This window comes from Bufo gargarizans, chromosome 2 (genome assembly GCF_014858855.1).
Source record: "Bufo gargarizans isolate SCDJY-AF-19 chromosome 2, ASM1485885v1, whole genome shotgun sequence".
In the NCBI taxonomy this organism is placed as follows: Eukaryota; Metazoa; Chordata; class Amphibia; order Anura; family Bufonidae; genus Bufo; species Bufo gargarizans.
This window is the reverse complement of record NC_058081.1, coordinates 290,018,620-290,038,429: the sequence shown is the minus strand read 5'-3', so window position 1 is coordinate 290,038,429 and position 19,810 is coordinate 290,018,620. Positions and strand designations below refer to the sequence as shown.

At 45.5% G+C, this 19,810-nt stretch overlaps 1 protein-coding gene across 2 annotated transcripts in view; it reads left to right on the top strand.

Annotated features, from left to right (window-relative positions):
* SCAF11 (SR-related CTD associated factor 11) overlaps nt 1–19,810 on the top strand; it is a 92,880-nt gene that overhangs the window by 48,739 nt on the left and 24,331 nt on the right. For both annotated transcript variants that reach the window (XM_044280381.1, XM_044280380.1), the window contains exons 9-11: nt 6,132–6,227; nt 14,054–14,148; nt 16,234–19,473. In XM_044280381.1, the coding sequence (XP_044136316.1) occupies nt 6,132–6,227; nt 14,054–14,148; nt 16,234–19,473 (3,431 nt within the window). The remainder of the gene's footprint in view (nt 1–6,131; nt 6,228–14,053; nt 14,149–16,233; nt 19,474–19,810) is intronic.

The following is a 19,810-nucleotide window of genomic DNA, read 5'->3' as shown; positions in this document are numbered from 1 at the left end:
GCTGCGTCTAGAGAGCACCCCTATCTCCTGTAATAAATCCATAAGGAGACAAGAGGACCTCTTTTCAGATTGGTATATCCGTGAGAAGAAATTGGAACCTTATTGCAGAGAAGTATATAGACAATTAAGCCAAAATAACTATAATATATGATAAAGTATATATTGTTCTAATAGTCGTTCCCAAAAGGCCAAACCAGAGAGGTTGAAACTATAACGTTAAAACACAAGACGGAACCATCAAGGTGTAGTGGTGACAGAATGACAGATGATGTAATTCTGAAAAAAATTGTAGATTAGCTACATAATACAGATGAATTAAACATCATAATATTACTAATAACATCATTTGTAACTTCCTACAGTTCATCATGGTGAGAAGAGTCAACCTCAGTGGACTACAGCACATCCCAATATCTCAAAGAGGCTCCATTTGAACTCTGTGTTCAGGCCCCTAAGCTTAAGGGTCTGTAAACGATGAATCTACTGGAGCTCTCTCTGCTTGAGAAATAACTCCCTATCCCCACCTCTTAACGGTGGGACATGATCCAAAATTCTAAATTTCAAATCTGGCATTGCAGGAGTGCACGGCGTCATAGCAACCAATGACGCCGTACACTTCTGCAATGCCAGTCTGGTATCTCGCGGACCATGTTCTACAGATGTCTGCATGAGTCTTTAAGCTAAAAAAAAACTGCCCATCTGTGTACTGGAACAGCTGGGTGCTTTCATGGTGCATACGGTAAACTGACATTCAGTGTAATGTGAATAGAGCCTTAAACCCACTGTGAACTTGACCAGTGTCTAAGGCCTGTATTAGACCAGCAGATGATGCTGACTATGTTGGGAATGAAGTGTTCATTCCTGACAAGCGTCTGTTTGTCATCGGAGTGGAGGACACCGCTGTATTTATGTGCAGTGGCCGACTGGTAAAAGTTGCTACAGTTTTGAAAAACACAGTAGCGCGTTTTTTTTTTTTTTTTTTTTTTTTTTTTTTTTTTTTTTTTTTTTAAGCCCCCCCAGAACCAAGAGGATTATTCATAGAGCTGTGTGCCTGTGTCATCTGAGCAATCAGAGTCTGAGACGACCAAGAACCTGTCAGTAGCCACTCTTCAATAAAAGGCACTTGACAGCTTGCATTGTTTTTTTTTTTTTTTTCAAAAGGCCTTTTAAGAACTCTCATAACATGATGAAGCAAATTTTCTAGACTGATAAAATCAAAATGGAGTTCTTTGGCCTGAATGCTAACACTTGTGTAGCGGAAATCCCTACAAATTTTGTCCTGGCCAGTGCCATCATATAGTGACGCATGGTGAAGGCAACCTCTTCCTTTGTGGATGTTTATCATCTACAGGTAGTAGAGAGGATTTAGGTTAAAAAGAATGGTAAGACCTGTTGAGTACATGAGGGCTCTGACTGAGGCTGAGAAATACCTTCAAACATCTCTATGCAAATATCTGAAAAATATCTATTGATGCTGCCCACCCAACCTAAAGGGAACCTGCAGAGAATAGGTGAATATCCCCAAAATACTGGTGTGCTTGTAGCTTCAAGTTCTTACCCAAGATGACTTGAGGCTGCAAAAGCTGTCTTAACCCCTTAAGGACTCAGCCCGATTTCACCTTAAGGACTTGGCTATTTTTTGCAAATCTGACCATTGTCACTAAGTGCTGATAACTTTAAAACGCTTTGACTTATCCAGGCCATTCTGAGATTATTTTTTTTTATTTATTTTTTATTTTTTATTTTTTTAATCACACATTTTACTTCATGATGCTGGTAAAATGAAGTAAAAAAAAAAAAAAAAAAAAATACAAAATTTACCCAAAATTTGTAAATTGCAAATTTCCTAGTTTCAATTTCTCTACTTTTATAATACATAGTAATACCTCCAAAAATAGTTATTACTTTACATTCCCCATATGTCTACTTCATGTTTGGATCATTTTGGGAATGATATTTTATTTTTTGGGGATGTTACAAGGCTTAGAAGTTTAGAAGCAAATTTAGAAATTTTTCAGGAATTTTCAAAAACCCAATTTTTAGGGACCAGTTCAGGTCTGAAGTCACTTTGCGAGGCTTACATAATAGAAACCACCCAAAAATAACCCCATTCTATAAACTACACCCCTTAAGGTATTCAAAACTGATTTTACAAATGTCGTTAACCCTTTAGGTGTTCCACAAAAATGAATGGAAAATAGAGGTACAATTTCAAAATTTCCCTTTTTTGGCAGATTTTCCATTTTAATAAAAGATTTCCAGTTACAAAGCAAGGGTTAACAGCCATACCAAACTCAATATTTATGGCCCTGATTCTGTAGTTTACAGAAACACCCCACCCCATATGTGGTCGTAAACCGCTGTACGGGCACACGGCAGGGTGCAGAAGGAAAGGAATGCCATACGATTTTTGGAAGGCAGGTTTTGCTGGACAGTTTTTTTTTTTTTTTTTTTTGTTTTTGTTTTTTTGTTTACACCATGTCCCATTTGAAGCCCTCCTGATGCACTCCTAGAGTAAAAACTCAAAAAAAGTGACCCCATTTTAGAAACTACGGGATAGGGTGGCAGTTTTCTTGGTACTAGTTTAGGGTACATATGATTTTTGGTTGCTCTATATTACACTTTTTGTGAGGCAAGGTAACAAGAAATAGCTGTTTTGGCACAGTGTTTATTTTTTGTTATTTACAACATTCATCTGACAGGTTAGATCATGTGATACTTTTATAGACCAGGTTGTCACGGATGCGGCGATACCTAATGTGTACATTTATGTAAGTTTTGCCCAATGATTTCTTTTTTTTTTTTTTTTTTTTTAAATCATGTTTTAGTGTTTCCATAGTCTGAGCCATAATTTTTTCAGTTTTTGGGCGATTACCTTGGGTAGGATATGATTTTTGCAGGATGATATGACCGTTTTATTGGCACTATTTTGGGGTGCGTGTGACTTTTTGATCACTTGCTATTACACTTTTTGTGATGTAAAGTGACAAAAAATGGTTTATTTAGCACAGTTTTTATTAAATTTTTTACAGTGTTCATCTGAGGGGTTAGGTCATGTGATATTTTTATAGAGCCGATCGATACGAACGAGGCGATACCAAATATGTATACTATTTTATTTATGTAAGTTTTACACTAACAGCTTTTTTTCAAACAAAGAAATGTTTAGTGTCTCCATATTCTGAGCCATAGGTTGTTTTTTTTTTTTTTTTTTTTTTTTTTGGGCGATTGTCTCAGGTAAGGGCTCATTTTTAGCGGGAGTAGGTGACTGGTACTATTTTGGTGGGCAAACGCCTTTTTGATTGCTTGCTGTTGTACTTTTTGTGATGTGTAAGGTGACAAAAAAAATTGTGACAGGATGCCCGCTGAATGATTTCAGCAGGCATCCTGTTCCTATTAACCCCCGCCGTGCTGCATTGTAAATTTAAACTTAGGATGTACCGGTACGCCCTGAGTCCTTAAAGGGTAAAAGAGGACCTTTCACCGTTCCTGACATGCCTGTTTTAATAGCTTCATACATTTCCCATGTAATAACAATTCTGGAACATCTGGTAGGAATAAAGGAATAGCACAACATAGAGCCATATAAATAGAAATTATGAATTGATTGCTGTAATTCTGCAGTAAGGGTACAGAGGGGTGGCAACCAGTTAGGGGGGGGGGGGTGTCCCTGCACAGACTCACTCTATTTAATCAGTGCTGCCATTTTCAGACTGCAAGTACACCTCCCCCAACTTGTTACCTGCCCTCTGTACCCTTACTGCAGACTACTAGCAATTCGTTCATAACTTAGGTGCTATTAGGAATGGCAGAACATACAGACATAACAGATGTTCCAGAATTATTACATGGGGAATGCATGAAGCTATTAAAACAGGCATGTCAGGAGATGTGACAGGTCCTCTTTAAAGTGGTAAGGTAAAGGTCTGAGTACAAAAATGTTTAAAAATAAAAAAAATAAGTAAACATTGTAATTATGTAGTATTGTAAATTGATGAGAAAATCAATTCCCATCTCTTCCTGATCATTAGAGATCTGCCTTTTGCCAATCCCTAGTAAAGGGCTGCATTGCTGGTTTAGTGAGTTGGCGGGTGTTGTGGGGCTTTCGAGTGGATGGGACATTGCTTTCGAGTGGATGGGCTGAGCTGCAGTGCTGTGTATGGTGTCAGTTCCCCTACACAGTGAGTGGCCAGGAGGGGTGGAGGCCTGCACTGACTGTCCTTCATTCTCAGGTTTGGCAATAGTCCCAGAATAAATGCCATAATTTCCTTTTGATAAGAAAACACTCTTTAGGTTGAAACCTATCAACATGTGGCAAAACTCAAAGTTTCTGAATACTTTCTTAATGCTGTGCAAGTTATTAGACTGCTGTATATAAAATGTTGGTTTAGGGATTTATTCTGATTATCATATTTGAAGCCAAATAGAATGGTTTTCCCTCATATGGGGCAAATTGGCTTCTTTCTCATGGGGCTTGTTTTACCTCCCTCTGAACACTTAAAAGCTATCTGTCAGCAGATTTCTACCTATAAAACTGGCTGACTTACATGAGCGCTTGGAAGCTGAAGACATCTTTGTTGGTCCCATGTTTATTGCTGAGAAAAATGATGTTCTAATATATGCAAATGAGCCTTTTGGAACAACGGAGGCGTTGTTACACCTAGAGGCTCTGCTCTCTCTGCAACTGCCCCACCTTCTGCAATTTAACAGGGCCAGGCAGTGTCATCATGCCTGGCCCCATCAGTTAGTGAAGCACAGAGAAAGCAGTGCATCTAAGTTTAATGGCAACATTCCCGTTGGTTCCAGAGGCTCATTTACATATATAATTTTCACATGAACATGAGACCAACACAGATGCCTAGTGTGCATGCAAGAAGTCAGCCAGTTTGATGGGTACAACTCTGCTGACAGATGCCCTTTAAGATTGAAAACCAATCTATCAAATTCTGCCTGACATCTTGTGGTGTGTGAATGAAATACTACTACTACTTTTCTGAGTAAGAAAGCAGTCTTTCAAGTTTCAGGCAAATGTGTCCTGTGCAGAAGTCGCGCTCCGTGTGTGAGCATGATTTCCTGTTACGTACACTGCTCCTTTCGCAGGAGCGCATGGCATTATGATTGACAATGCTGTATGTCTCTGCATGACTTTGCTTCTACAGAGTTAGGCCTCATGCACACAGCAGTCCCCAATGCACAGGCAACATCCGTGCGGATTCTGCAGACCACACATTTTTTTGCGGTGCGGAGGCACGGACAGAAACCCCACGGAAGCACTCCGTGGGGTTCCGTGCCTACGTTCCGCACGACCATCTGGATTGTGGACCGCATCTGTAATGCCAGGTGCCCGTGTATTGCGGGCCACAATATAGGCTCCGCTGGACAACAGCCGTGTGCATGAGGCCTTATAGTGACAGAGTTATGCCAGTATAATCCTGTAAGAGTAAAGTCATGCATAGACACACAGTATTATAAATCATTATAACGCTGTGCTCTGCTGCGAAATGAGCAGCATCTATAACGATAAATTACACTCACACGGAGTGGGATTTCCGTACGGGACACGCTCTTCTGAAAGAGGCATTTTAAGCGTTAATAAACCTTCAGTAGCAGTCAGCCCAATGCTTGTTCAGCCAGCAGCCATCTTTCCTGACAACACCCCATCCTGAGGCTAGGTCCTCAATATCTGGAGCCCATAAAACCACTTTTTTTTTTTTTTCCTAACATCATAATTTGTGATCAGTGTGGGTCTAGGCGGTAAGACGACCACCGATTGCAGTAACAAAGAAGCTACGTTGCTCCACCTAGCGCAGTGCCATTTAAAATCCTGGGATGCTGTCCTGAGAGCAGTTGATGCTCCTCTCTCACACACCAGCCTTGGCAAAAAAAAAATCCAGTGGAATTTTCAACCAGTTATCTGGCATAAGTTAATGAGAAACGTGTCGAGCAGAGGCAGCCCATCACTTTTTCCATGCCCTGCCTGTGCTGTGAACGGCATAAAATACAGAAGTTTTACATTTTTACAACAATAAAGTGGCATGCAGCTTTGATTAATTTCCCCATAGTTTTTATGTAAATGTTTTGGCCATTAACATTCTTGAATTACTGATTATTTAATTTAAAATCTATTGTAGAACTGAACAAGAGGAAAATGAAATCTGTTTGATACGACGTAAGAGGGAAGCACTGAAGCACCTGAGGATGCCACTTGGTGCTGAAGGAATTCAGTGGTAAGAGCTTTTGGAATTGTACCGTAATAACTAGAGATGAGCAAAGTTTTAGAAAATTTTATTCGGCTGCTTCGCCGAATTTTAGAAAAAAAAATTGCTTTGTGACTAATTACTTTTTTGTAAGTAGCAGGTGCAATGACGGGGAGCTGCGATTTCGCCCCCTGTCATTGTACCCCTCAGATGCCACGTTCATAAATGATCACGGCATCTGAGTGTAAAAACTGTAAAATTTAACATTAAAAAAAATGAAATCAAACTTGCCACCTCCATTTGCTCGCGATGGGATGGTTGCCACCATCTTGCTTGAAGATCTGGCGATATGACGTCATCACGCACGGGATTTCAGCCGAGATCAAGATGACGGCAGTCGGCCCGTTGCGAGCTAATGGAGATGGTAAGGATGTTGTGTGTGTTTTGTTTTTACACCATAAGGGTCCATTCACACGTCCGAAATTCTGTTCCGCATTCTGCGGAACGTAATTGCGGACCCATTCATTGTGCTGCCCGGATCCGGAATTGTGGAACGCACGTCGGACATGTGAATGGACCCTTACAGGTTAAATCTATTCGCTACCACGAAGGGCAAGGAAATCCAGCTACACGGCAAATGGAATTTATCCTGAAATGAAATTTGGATCAAATTAGTTCTCTTAAAATAAAGACTTTTGCAATATGCTAATGAGCCTCTAGGTGCTATTAGGGCGTTGCTTCAGCACCTAGAGGCTCGGTCTACGCACCCTTTGGCATGCCCAGGTCCAGTTGATTGACGTTCGAGTTGTCCTGTAAATCCTGCGCCGTCCCTTTTTAGTATTCGGCGCAGTGAGTGAAGGCTGCACTCCTGCTGCTGGCTTCCTCACTGCCTGCACCGAAGGAAGGACGCCGGCAGCAGGAGCGCGTCCTTCACTCACTGCGCCGAATACTAAAAGGGACGGCGCAGGCGCGGAATTTACGGGACACTGAGGAGAACTCGAAAGTCAATCCTACTGGACCTGGGCGTGCCAAAGGGTGCTTAAACTGAGCCTCTAGGTGCTGAAGCGACGGCCTAATAGCACCTAGAGGCTCATTAGCATATTTTAAAATTCTTTATTTTAAGGGAACTTTTCAGCCTGGCAGGGCACATGAAAAACAGATGACACATGGAGGGCAAAAACACAGACCAAAAGCAGACCCTTTGTGGACATCGTCACAGATGAACCATTGACCATATTATTTTGGGGATGGGTCAGTATGACTTCAGCGATCCCAAATTTTAAAGTTTTTTTAATTTATTGACGGTTTAACTACTTTTGTACAATAAAACCGCTTTTCTCGCCCAGTTTCCTTGGGGGACACAGAAGACCTTGGGTATAGCTCATCTCCATAGGAGGCGTGACACTAAGTGAAAACTGTTAAGCCCCTCCTCCACAGCTATACCCTCAGCCTGGAGAGAGAGACTGCCAGTTTTTTGCTTAGTGTCCAAGGAGGCAAGACACTCCCTGCTACTGCAGGGCTGTTTTCTCCTTTGTTGTTTTAAAATTTTTGATTTTTACTTTTTCTTTTTGTTCCAGAATACGGGACAACAGAGACGCACTAGACCTCTGTTTCTCCCGGGGTTGAGCTGCGCCAGTGCCGGTCATCCGCACTGCTGCCTCCCCCACAGAAGGCAAGGTGGACCAGGGCAGCCCAGCTCCCCTGCATCCCGCCAGCGCAAGGGTCGCCCGCGCGCCAAGCCCCTCTTCCAGCGTCCTGCCACTACGGTGCCAGTAGCTGAAGGGGCGACCCTGCTGGAACGGACCGAGGGTGAAGACATCTGTGGTGAGAGTGGCTTCTCCAGCCCTACGTCCCCTCCCTCCCCGGTCTCCTGCGTGACTGACCCCCATACTGGTAGTCTATCCGAGAGCGGAGAGGTGCAAGGTTTAGGCATTACCCATTGCTTTACCAAAGACAGATTTAAAATGTTTGTCTCTTATAGCAGAGTGGCTATAGGGTGGCCCTGCTGGACCTAGGGTGGTCCCTGGGGTGCCGCAAGGCGGCAATCTGCTCCCTCTCTTCCCCGCCATAGATCATACCGCTGGTGCAGGACGCGCGCAAAGAGGGGGCGCTTACCGGTGCGCTGCTCAGGACCTGCTGCCGCTCCTGACGGCATGGGTAATCCTGGGCGCCGCCAAAATTTAGTCCAGGCTTCGCGGCCTGCTGGCCCGCACCATCCGGTGCTCCTTCCTCGGGCCCCTGACTCTTCCGGGCCGCGGGGTGGGCACCCGCGGTCTGCATTGCATGTGCGCACTATGCTCTAACTAGGCCGGCCGACCATCCGTCCGGTTGGCCGGACGCCGCAACTTTGGGCCCAGACATCGCGGCCTACTGGGCCGCACCTCCACGCACCTCTCGGGTCCCTGATTCTCCCGGCTGCCGGGTGGGCTCCCGCAGCCGGCATTGGATAGCGCTGTGTTCCAACAGGTCCCGGCCGGCCGTCGGTGCATTCCGGCCGGCCGGGGCGCTGCATAGTTTGTTCAGGCTTCGCGGCCTGCTGCGCACTTCCGGCGCTCGGGTTGGGCACCCGCGACCGGTACGGGGGCTCCCGCGGCCGGCTTAGGCCCGGCCGATACTTTAAATACTTGCGGCCCCGGTCAGCCGGGCGACGCTAAAATTTAGGCCCCGGCTTCACGGCCTACTAGGCCGCAACATTCTGGCCTCTGGGGGGGGGCGGGAACTCTCCAGGCGCGGATTCTTCCCGCCTGGAGGTTCCCCCACCCCCAGGGGTTCGCTGCGCCGCCCCCAGGCCAGATGCCTGTTAACCCTTTGGGTACTGGCCGGCTCCTGAGGGCCTGTACGGCCTGTGCCCCTGTATGGTGGCCCCCTTTCTGCCTCAGGGAGGCTGTAATATTAATAAATAAATAATAATGATAATAAAAATAATAATAAAAAAAAAAAATACTATTATTTTGTTTTAAATAACTGGACTTGTGGGCTGCGCAGGACGCGGCAGCCTCATCATTTAGTACTGCTGTCTGTATGCATGCCCCCCTCTTAGGCGGTGTGTCGTGTTCCCCGGCCGCGGCGCCTCCCAGGCGTTTTTTCTTGCCCTCTCCCGGGATTCGGCGCTGGCCAAGTGCATGCAGATTTTTTTCTGACCAGACTTCGTCACCCACTCCAGTTCTGGTGGCTGCAGGTGCATGACCCTCCTTCCTAGGCGGAATACTGCACTCTCCCTGGCTGCGGCCTGGCCTCGTGCATGATCCCCCCCTTTTCTAGGCGGACTGCTGCACTCTCGCCGGATGCTGTGTTGGCCATATGCACGACCCCCTTCCACAGGCGGGACGCTGCACTCACTGGATTCGCTGCCGGCTATGTGCATGAACCCTTCCATAGGTGGAATATTGCACTCTTACCGGATACGGTGCTGGCCATGTGCATGAACCCCTTCCATGAGAGGTATACTGCACTCTCCCCGGATAAGGAGGTATACTGCACTTTCCCCGGTTACGGTGCAGGCCATGTGCACGTTCCCCTTCCATAGGCGGAACACTGGATTCGCTGCCGGCCATGTGCATGAAACCTTCCATAGGCGGAATACTGCACTTTCACCGGATACGGTGCCGGCCGTGTGCGTGAACCCCTTTCATAGGTACACTGCACTCTCACTGGATCCGTTGCAGGCCATCTGCATGACCACCACCCCCCCCCCCCCCCCCCCTTCCGTGGGCGGTGTGCCGCACTCTCACTGGATTCGCTGCCGGCCATGGACATGTCTCCTTTCCTCAGGCGACATACGTGCACTCTCATCCATGGCGGCGCTCTCACTGGATGCGTGGCTGGCCATGTGCATGACCCCCATTTCTGGGCGGAATACTGCACTCACTGGATGCGTTGCCGGTCATGAGCATGCCCTCTAACTTGGGTGGAATGCTGGCACTTCCATTGGATACGGTGCTGGTCTTGTGCATGACCCCCCATTATTCCATGGGCGGCATTTTGCACGCTCACACGATCCACGGCTGTCCTTGTTTATGCTGTGCTGGACTGGTACACGTCCCCCTTCATTGGCGGAGTGGTGCACTCTCACGACATTCGGTGTTGGGTGGATTTTTGCACAATCACTTAATGATAGAATAACCTGTGCATGCCCCCTTTCACTAAAGTGGACCTTCCTGCGTTCTGCTGGATATGTGCGGCCATGGGCATGGCCCCCTTCTGGGCGGAGTATGGTATGCCCTACCTTTCCGGAGTAGGTACTGGCCTTGGCATCCCCCCCTTTTTTTTGGGCAGGCCTCTGCAGTGGTTGCCAGGTACATTTTCCCCCTTTTCTGGGCGGACTGTTTGCGTTCCATCGCATGCCGTACTAGTCTTGTGCATGACTACCTTTCGGGTTGCACTTTGCACTTCCATTGTTACGGTTGGACTCTGGCTGATTCTTCGCTGAGTGACTATTTTTTGCAGTGGGCGGACTTTCTTGTGCGCTCTATCCGTTGTTTGGGCCGTGTATGCCTTCTCCTCCCATAGGTGGGTTGGCCTTCTCACTGCTTACGGGGCTACTCGTCCGTATGCCCCCCTTTATCCTGAGATGTACTTTTTTCTCTTGGGATATGGTGCTTCCAGCAAGCCTTGCACTATTCTCTAAAGAGCTCATTCGGTCCAACTGTGTGGGCCTGAGGTGGTGTCCAACAAACAGCAGATGAATGCCCAATGTATTCAAGGTATATACCTTTTTTATAAGTAGACGGGCTCTACTTGTTCGCTACTGCACCTAGCTGGGTGGTACTCATTCCTTTCGTGGCCCTTCCGCCCGGGGTGTGTTCGTGGTCCCTAGATACGTACCCATTCGTCCTCCCGCGGCATTGTTCCCCTGCGCTAGTGGTCACATGCTCGAGAGTGCTGTTGTCTGCAGCGCCTCTCGAATTCTTCGTTGGCTCGTGCAGGACTGCGATTCCCTTGCCTGCTGCAATTTCCTCCTCTTCGGATGCAGTGTGGTATGAGTCCTTCCTCTTGGCGCCTCTGCGCTTCTGTCTGATCTGCTGCCAGGTTCGGGCTGCTATTCTCTGGAAGGTCACCCAACTTCTCTTGGGTGCTCGATTACCCAGGTCCGGAGGACCTCCGCCTTGGGTTCTCCAAGGTATTCGCCTTCTGCGAGGCGGTGGACCGGGCGTCTCTCAGTGTAGCGGGTTCTGCTTTTCAGCTGGCCTATGGCTTCCCTGTTGCCCACCCCTCCTCCTTTCGGTTGGAGGGTGTTATGCCGGCCTCTGTCTCCACTGCCTTATCTCGCCGGCTTTGTTTGGCTCCCGCTCGGTACGGATCACTCCGATGCTGGACTTCAGAGGCTGTTCTTTCACTGTCCTCCCCTCTGGGGAGAGCATGGTTGTTCATGTGGATGGTTCCGGTGTTCCTTTTGGCCTCGTGCTGTCTCCCTGGTTCACACTGGCTGTATTAGCTGTGTGCCTATTTACCGAGTCTACCGCGTGCTGTCCTCCCGCTGAGTGCAGATTGCATGGTCCTGCTGTAGACTTGCCTTCTTGATAACTTGGGGGGACTACCTTTTTCGATCCAGATTGTCCTTTGATCTCCCACACCGGGGCTGTACAACGTGGTTACATCAGCATGGACTTTTGCCGGTCTTCTCCCGGTATCTGGCGGATCCTTTGGGTTCTTTCCATCTGTCCTCTGCTCCCCCACTCGGGTGGATACGGGACAACGTTGTTCGAGGGCCGACGGGGCTAGTTTTGTCGACCCTTCTGCCCGTGTTACTGGTCTGCGCCTGATCACATTGGGTTTTCGCCCGCTTGCCAGGCGACTCCAGCGGGTTCGCTACTGTCCACTCCTGGCTGTGTTTCGTCCAGGATCTGTCGTAAGGCTTAGGGTTTTTTTGTATGGGGTTCTGTGGGAAGCTGTGCATTCCCCACTCTGAATTTCTCTCCCCATGGTTCTGTCGTTTACTTGGGGTGTCAAGTGTCGGCGCTGTTCTTCCTCTTCCAGCGTTCCCGGCCCTCTGGGCCTGCCAAGACCACCTTCCTCGGAGTGGCTCTTTGGTTCCTCTGTACTGTCCTTCGGTACCGCCCTGGGACTATATACTGAGCTCTCGGCGCTCCAATCTTGTCCTTGGGGCCGTTACAGAGGTTCTCTCTACCCCTTCTGTCCGGTACGGTTGTGTTCTGTATCAGTCGTGTCTCTGACGGGTGCCGGAATGGCCCTTTTTTTTTTACGAGCCTTCTGTCTTTTCCAGGACAGGGCTGTTCTACATCCCGTTTTTCTTCGTTCCTTCCTTCCTTCCTTCCTTCCTTCTGAAGGTGGTGTTTGCCTTTCGCTTCAACACTTCACCTATTTGGACGTTGTTTGGGCCTTGCCGTTTTTTTACTTGGAGATCTCCGACTCTTGTAGATGTTCGGCCTCTTGGGTTTCCAGGAGGTCTGTGCATGGGGTTGACGGACTCCAGGGTGGTTGTCCTCCGCTTGCTCAAATTGGCTATTGCTGAGGTTTCCGCACCTAGGGCAGGATTCTGTCTTGGTGTCACCGTTCATTTCACCAGAGCGGTCGGTGCCTCCTGGGCCGGAGGCATTGGGCTTCGGCCATGCATTTGGGCAAGGCGGCCACAGGTCTACCTTGCACGCCTTGACAAGTTCTACAGGGTGCATACTCTGCCTTTGGCAGATGCTGCCTGCCCCGCCTGGGTTTGCGGGCGGCGGTTCATTGATGCCTTTCGGGTGCTTCACCTTGGTGCTGTGGTCCCTCCCCCTTTTGGACTGCTTTTGAACGTCCCATGGTCTTCTGTGTCCCCCAAGGAAACTGGGCGAGAAAACGAGATTTTTGTATAACTTACCAGTAAAATCTTTCTCGCTCTTTCCTTGGGGGACACAGCACCCACCCATTCATTGTTTTTCTCTGTACAGTTTCCGAGTTTTTGTTACCCGTTGGGTAGTTGGCTTGTTGGTTCCTTGTTGGACTTTGCCTTTTCTCACTGCTTGGACACGCAACTGGCAGTCTCTCTCTCCAGGCTGAGGGTATAGCTGTGGAGGAGGGGCTTAACAGTTTTCACTTAGTGTCACGCCTCCTATGGAGATGAGCTATACCCAAGGTCTTCTGTGTCCCCCAAGGAAAGAGCGAGAAAGAGATTTTACTGGTAAGTTATACAAAAATCTCGTTATTTCACATTATTTGCTTTTATGCCACAGCGTTCCAAGACCATCACAAATTATCTTATTACTAAGAGGCGAAACATCTTCAATGAACGTAAAGGGGGTTTACCTTGCTCCTGATATTGAAGACCTATCCTTAGGATAGGGCTCCTGATATTGAAGACCTATCCTTAGGATAGGTCATCAGTATACAATCAGTGGGGAACTGATACCTGGCTGCCCTACTGATCAGCTATTTCCTGCAGCCTCTGGTACTGGAACTAACTGTTCTGGGTTACTGCAGCTCAGCTCCTACTGTAGTGAATGGGAGCTAAGCTGCAGTGACCCGTTATGGCCACTACACTGGAACTGTTTCCTGCTCTATTCAAGAGCTAGTTCCGGCACCTGAGGCTTTAGGGAACAATTGTTTGTTGGGTTTACCGATTGGATAATAACTTACACTGAGTATAAGTAATCAGTATTAGGACCCTGGAAAACCCCTTTAACTCTGATTCTGGCAGCAGCAACATTATTAAGGTGGACAGGGAAATAAGGAAAACAACAAATGGCAAGTGGCACTATACAGATGGATATAATTGAATAACTCACTTGCTTTACTAAATTGTATTACATTAGATGCAATTACAAAAGTATTCAGATCCAGGTACTAGTTTGAAAACTGTAGTGTTTTTTGGGACAAACCCTTTTAAATTACTTAAATTTGAGTAACTTGTTGTTTTCTAGCAATTCCACTTTACCTGCTGAAACACTCATCCATCCACCATCATCTTTGGAGGAATATGTCTTTCCATTAAGGCCTATTTCTTTTAGAAGAAAAGGTAAAACCTTCTACTTTTTCTCCAAATTGTTGTAACATAACACATAAGAAGTAAAGTAGTAGTTGAAATGATATATATATTTTTTATTTTTGGGGGGCTTTTGTGGTAATGTTTGGAAAGAATAGCACCCTTTTTGTGGATAAATTACATTTTGATGTCTACCTAAAGCAGTGTTTTGGTTGTTTAACGTTATGCCCTATACCCAGAATAGGGGATAACTCTATGTATTAGATTGCTGGGGGTCCTACCGCTGGAACCCCCACCCATCACGAGAAGGGGGCACCATACTCTATTGCTCCCCTGAAATGGCCAGAGCAGCCGGTCGCCAATGCATGCGATCGCTCTATTTATATCTATGGGAGTTCCGGAGATAGCAAAGTATTGTACTCTGCTATCTCTGGAGCTCCTGGAGAAATTAAAGGAGTGGTCGCATGCATCTGCGACCGGCTGCTCTGGTCAATTTATAGATGTTCCCTTAGGTTACTTTCACACTAGCGTTTTTGCTAGATCCGTCATGGATCAGCAAAAAATGCTTCTGTCATGATAATACAACCATCTGCATCTGTTATGAACGGATCCGATTGTATGATCTTTTTGGCCAAGACTGATCCGTCATGAACACCATAGAAAGTCATTGGGGATGGATCCGTTTTCTAATGTGTCCGAGAAAACAGATCCTTCCCCATTGACTTGTATTGTGAGTCATGATGTATCAGTCTTGCTCCGCACCACATCGCGGACAGAAAAACTCTGCTTGCAGCATTATTCCGTCCGCGATGGGGACGCAACCAAATGTAACGGAATGCATTCCAGAAGTGTTTTCCCCCGCTTTTGAGATCCTATGACTGATTGCCATAGCGGAAAAGGAAAGTGCAGATGTGAAAGTAGCCTTATACTGTTCCAATGTTGCTTTACAGTAAGACTTAATCATTAAAGGGGTTGTCGCAAGGTACAAATTTATCCCATATCCACAGGAGAATGGATAGATTTCTGATCAGTTGGGGTGTGACTGCTGGAATCTTCAATCACAAGAACAAGAGTGCCATGTCCCCAGCTATAAATTTTTTTATTGAAATACATGGTTAAACATATAATAGGAGATGACAAACAAATCAATTTCAAAAGTGTGGTACAACCCTGGGAGATATGGGTAAGAGGTGTGACATAAAACAGAGCCTGAGAAGAGAAAGTAGAGAGAGATCTATTGGGTAAACATCTAATCAGTAAAGTGCAAAAAGTGCATATGCAAGCCACATGTAAACAGCAAAAGTCACTACTCTACCCTACTAAAAGGCTCATAGGTAGTACATATTGTAGACTCAATATAGATGTAAATGGTCACATACCGTTAATCAAAATGATACGCCACCTTCTGGTGCCCCCAGAGGAAGGGTTCCAACGAAACGTGCGTCGGGGTGTGGGGTCTTCCTGTGGGGATATGATTTTGATTAACGGTATGTGACTATTTAAATCTATATTGAGTCTATAATATGAACTACCTATGAGCCTTTTAGTAGGATAGAGTCTTGACTTTTGCTGTTTACATGTGGCTTGCATATGCACTTTTTGCACTTTACTGATTTAGATGTTTACCCAATAGATCTCTCTACATTCTCTTCTCAGGCTCTGTTTTGTGTCACACCTCTTACCCATATCTCCCAGGGTTGTACTGCACTTTTGATATTGATTTGTTTGTCATCTCCAATTATGGTTTTTAACCATGTATTCAATACAATTTTTTTTATAGCTAATTAGTTTGTTTTCGATTATAGGTTTTCCCAGTTATTTCTGAGCTAGCTTCCCGCTAGAGGGGCTTATGCCATTTGTTGTTTCATGCACTTTTACGTAACCTGTCTTTATTCATACGGAGATGCAGGGCTCCTTTCCTCGTGATCATAGCTGGGGGCCCAGGCGTAGGACTCCACCATTCACTTACTTATCCCTTAATCTGTCTAAAGCAAATAAAATTGAATGCTTTAATTTCTAGTCTAAAAGTGCTTATATTACTGTTTATGAAGAAGCAATGTATATCATGTATTTTAACTAACTGCAATTTGATGTTTTTTTGTTTTTATCCGAAAATAGATTTTTCACACAGAATGTGTGCCCCCACTGGTACACAAGATGGCACTGAGAAAAAGCAAGCTGCATCTGGCACATCAACCAGCAGAGGAACCAGAAAAAAATCTGTACAATCCAGCACTAGACGGAGATCCACACGAAATAGCAAATCTGGCACAAGCAATCTCCAGAGCTCTCCAAAATCCAATAGCTCTGATAATGATACACCTGGTTATGATAATGCTGCTACCGCCACTACAAATACTTCCTCATCCGAACACCCAGGAAAGCAAACTTCGAAACAACGGAAACAAGCTCCTAAAAAGGGATCTCAAACTAGAAAAAGACTCCGCTCAGCAACACGATCTCAAGAGGATTCTAAAGAAGGTAAAGAAGATTCCGAAAGTGAGCAAGAGAAGAAATGTAAAATGTCAGAAGATGACTTGTCAGAAACTGAACAGCGTAAAATGAATCAGTCTCCCAACCATAGCAATGAAAAAGAAAACAGTCATGCAGATATGTCCTCTCCTCTTGAACACTCTGAAGAGAAACATTTGCTTGATTCCTCACCTGCAAACAACGTGCAGTCTGTCGATGAGGATAGTTTGGCTAGTCCTGATTTGCATATAAAGAATCAGTTTGATACTGAACACTCATCCCCTTCGCCAAGCTTTAAAAACTGTCAGACTGATTTGGAGGACAGTCAAACAGATTTATTAAGATCTGTAAATGAGCCAAGTTATGTGGAATCAGCTGAAAGTCAGCTGGAAATAAAAGGAAAACTTTCTTGTGAATCTGAGAATCTAAATGCTTCACATGGTGAAAGTTCCTTTTCTTCTCCTGGGTCAGCAGAGCACATCATTTCTGATCATACAGATTTGCCACCTTTGTCATGTAATAAAGTAGAGCAGGTCAATGTCGAGGAATCTGCATGTTCGCCGCCTTGCACAGAATTTAAATCTAGAGAACATTTGCAGGACTTGCCATCGCCTGAAGAGATTACTTTTAATGCAGAAAACCATTTGCCCACTAGTCTAAAGGCAAATGAAAGCCATTTTGAAAACGAGTCAAGCTCCACACTGTCTACACATCCACTTGAGTCAGCAAAACAGTATGATGTGGACAATACCCCAACCTTTCCTGATGTATCAAAAGAACAAAGTATCCAGAAACCCCCAAACATCCAACAACTTGAGCCTGATGATTCTTTAAAAACAATGCACAAACAAAACGAGCAAGAAAAACTTTCGGAGGGGAACTTGCAGTCAACAGAACAGGAAGAGGGCATTGGTGAGCAAGATGTTAAAACAAGTGTGACTTGTGAGGTAGATGATAAAGACAAACTTTCAAAGGTGAACTTGCAGTCAACAGAACAGGAAGAGCGCATTGGCGAGCAAGATGTTAAAACAAGTGTGACTTCTGAGGTAGATGATAAAGACAAACTTTCAAAGGTGAACTTGCAGTCAACAGAACAGGAAGAGCGCATTGGCGAGCAAGATGTTAAAACAAGTGTGACTTCTGAGGTAGATGATAAAGACAAACTTTCAAAGGTGAACTTGCAGGCAACAGAACAGGAAGGGCGCATTGGAGAGCAAGATGTTAAAACAAGTGTGACTTCTGAGGTAGATGATAAAGACAAACTTTCGAAGGTGAACTTGCAGTCAACAGAACAGGAAGAGCACATTGGAGAGCAAGATGTTAAAACAAGTGTGACTTCTGAGGTAGATGATCAAGACACTGCTGGTTGTTCTGTTAATAGAGTAGAGCTTACAGAACAACCTTTGACATTATCAAAAAATTCCCCTGCTGAGTTATCTGATATTGGAGAAATTCAAGTCAATAGCTTGGGAAATGATGAATTAAAAAAACCTGTTTTGACTGATGGTAAAATACATGATACCGGAAAAAAAACCGATTTAAAAAATGACCTTCAGAAGGCTTTCTGTGAAGATAACATTGAACCAGTAGCAATGGAGTGTGATTCAGCATGTAGTGAACTTAATGATTCAGAAGTTGAGCAATTGGTGAGCATTACTGAACCTACGAAAAATATATCAGATACCTTGGTTACAAGCAAGGTACCTCAATCTCCTCCAAAGCAGTCATTACCTCCTTGTGATACACCTAAAAAAGAATCGCGAGCAAGGAGATCTAGATTTCATTCCCCATCAACAACCTGGTCACCTAGCAAAAATGATGTTAAAGAAAGACCAAGATCCCGTTCACCCTCTAAAGTTAGAGACTCTCCCACTAAACGTAAATCTAGATCACCCAGTAGAGAGAAAGATGGGGAGCGTGGTCATGGTAGTCAAAGAAAAGGGAGAAGCAGAGACCGACACCATAGGAGGCATTCGAGATCTAGGAGCAGACATTCAAGATCTAAAAGTAGACATTCAAGATCTAAAAGCAGATCAAGGTCTGGATCACGTACCAGACACAGAAATAGAAGTGTTACAGTTGATAAAAGTGAAAAAGATTGTACTTCTCCACCATGGAAAGAAAGACGTTCAAATGAAAATTGGAGAAGTCCTCGGGGAAGTGAAAAATATAGAAGAAATGAACATGACAAACATGAAAATTTCAGAAATGAAAAATATGATGCTAGAGATTCAGCTGAGGCATATCCAGACAATAGAAATGATTATCCTGATTGGGTGGTAGAAAAGATGAAATCTGCAGAGAGCAGAGAAAGAGGTGATACTTGGATGAGGGGAGATGGCCGAGGGAGGGGAGACCGGGGATGGGGTGATGCCAGAGGAAGAGGAGACCGGGGTAGAGGAAGAGGTGATTTCAGGGGAAGGGGAGAGGGTCGAGGCAGGGGGGACAGAGGCAGAGGAGGGAATCGAGGGAGAGGTTCCCATTGGGAGGATAGCCACTATGGGTCTGGGGATTCATGGAACAGAAATGTAAACATGGATTGGAACTCGCCTAGAAGTCGTGGTGGACGTGGACGAGGAGGTTTTAGAGGTGGCTTTAATTATGGAGACCAAAATGAGAATAATTGGAGCAGTAGACAGCCCTACTCAGGAAATTCTAATACTTCAGGGCAAGAGTCTTCAAGGTTTCCAGAAAGTAAAAATAAACCTAAATATGAGGATTCGTTTGACTCGCCTGCTGATCGATCTGGGTGGTCTTCTGCATCAAGTTGGGCTGTGAGAAAAACCCTTCCTGCTGATGTGCAAAATTACTACTCAAAAAGGGGGAGAAACTCTACAGGCACTCAAGGAGGTGTATGGCCTAAACAAGAGGAGCCTCAAGAGCAAGGTTTGTTGCTTCATAAAATTAATACCTGTTCAAAGTCTGCTTGACTTGGAGACCGCCAGCTGCATTGTTGACTAGAAAATATCTTTTTAGTTGAGGAAATGCAAGCCTTAAATGTGTGGGGAAATCACGTTATATAAAAATTTTAAGTTAGAATGAGTTTAAAGGAAACCTGTCACCTCCAACAAACATCCCAAGCCGGCAGCAGTACCGGATAGTAGCCAGCAGCATGTTTGTAACGATCATTTTCTTCCTGTAGGCAGATGAAGCAAAAGCTGTAAAAGCGTTCTTTAATCCCCTGCCGATGCGTTTCTCTAGTCAGGCTTGAAGTCACGGAGGC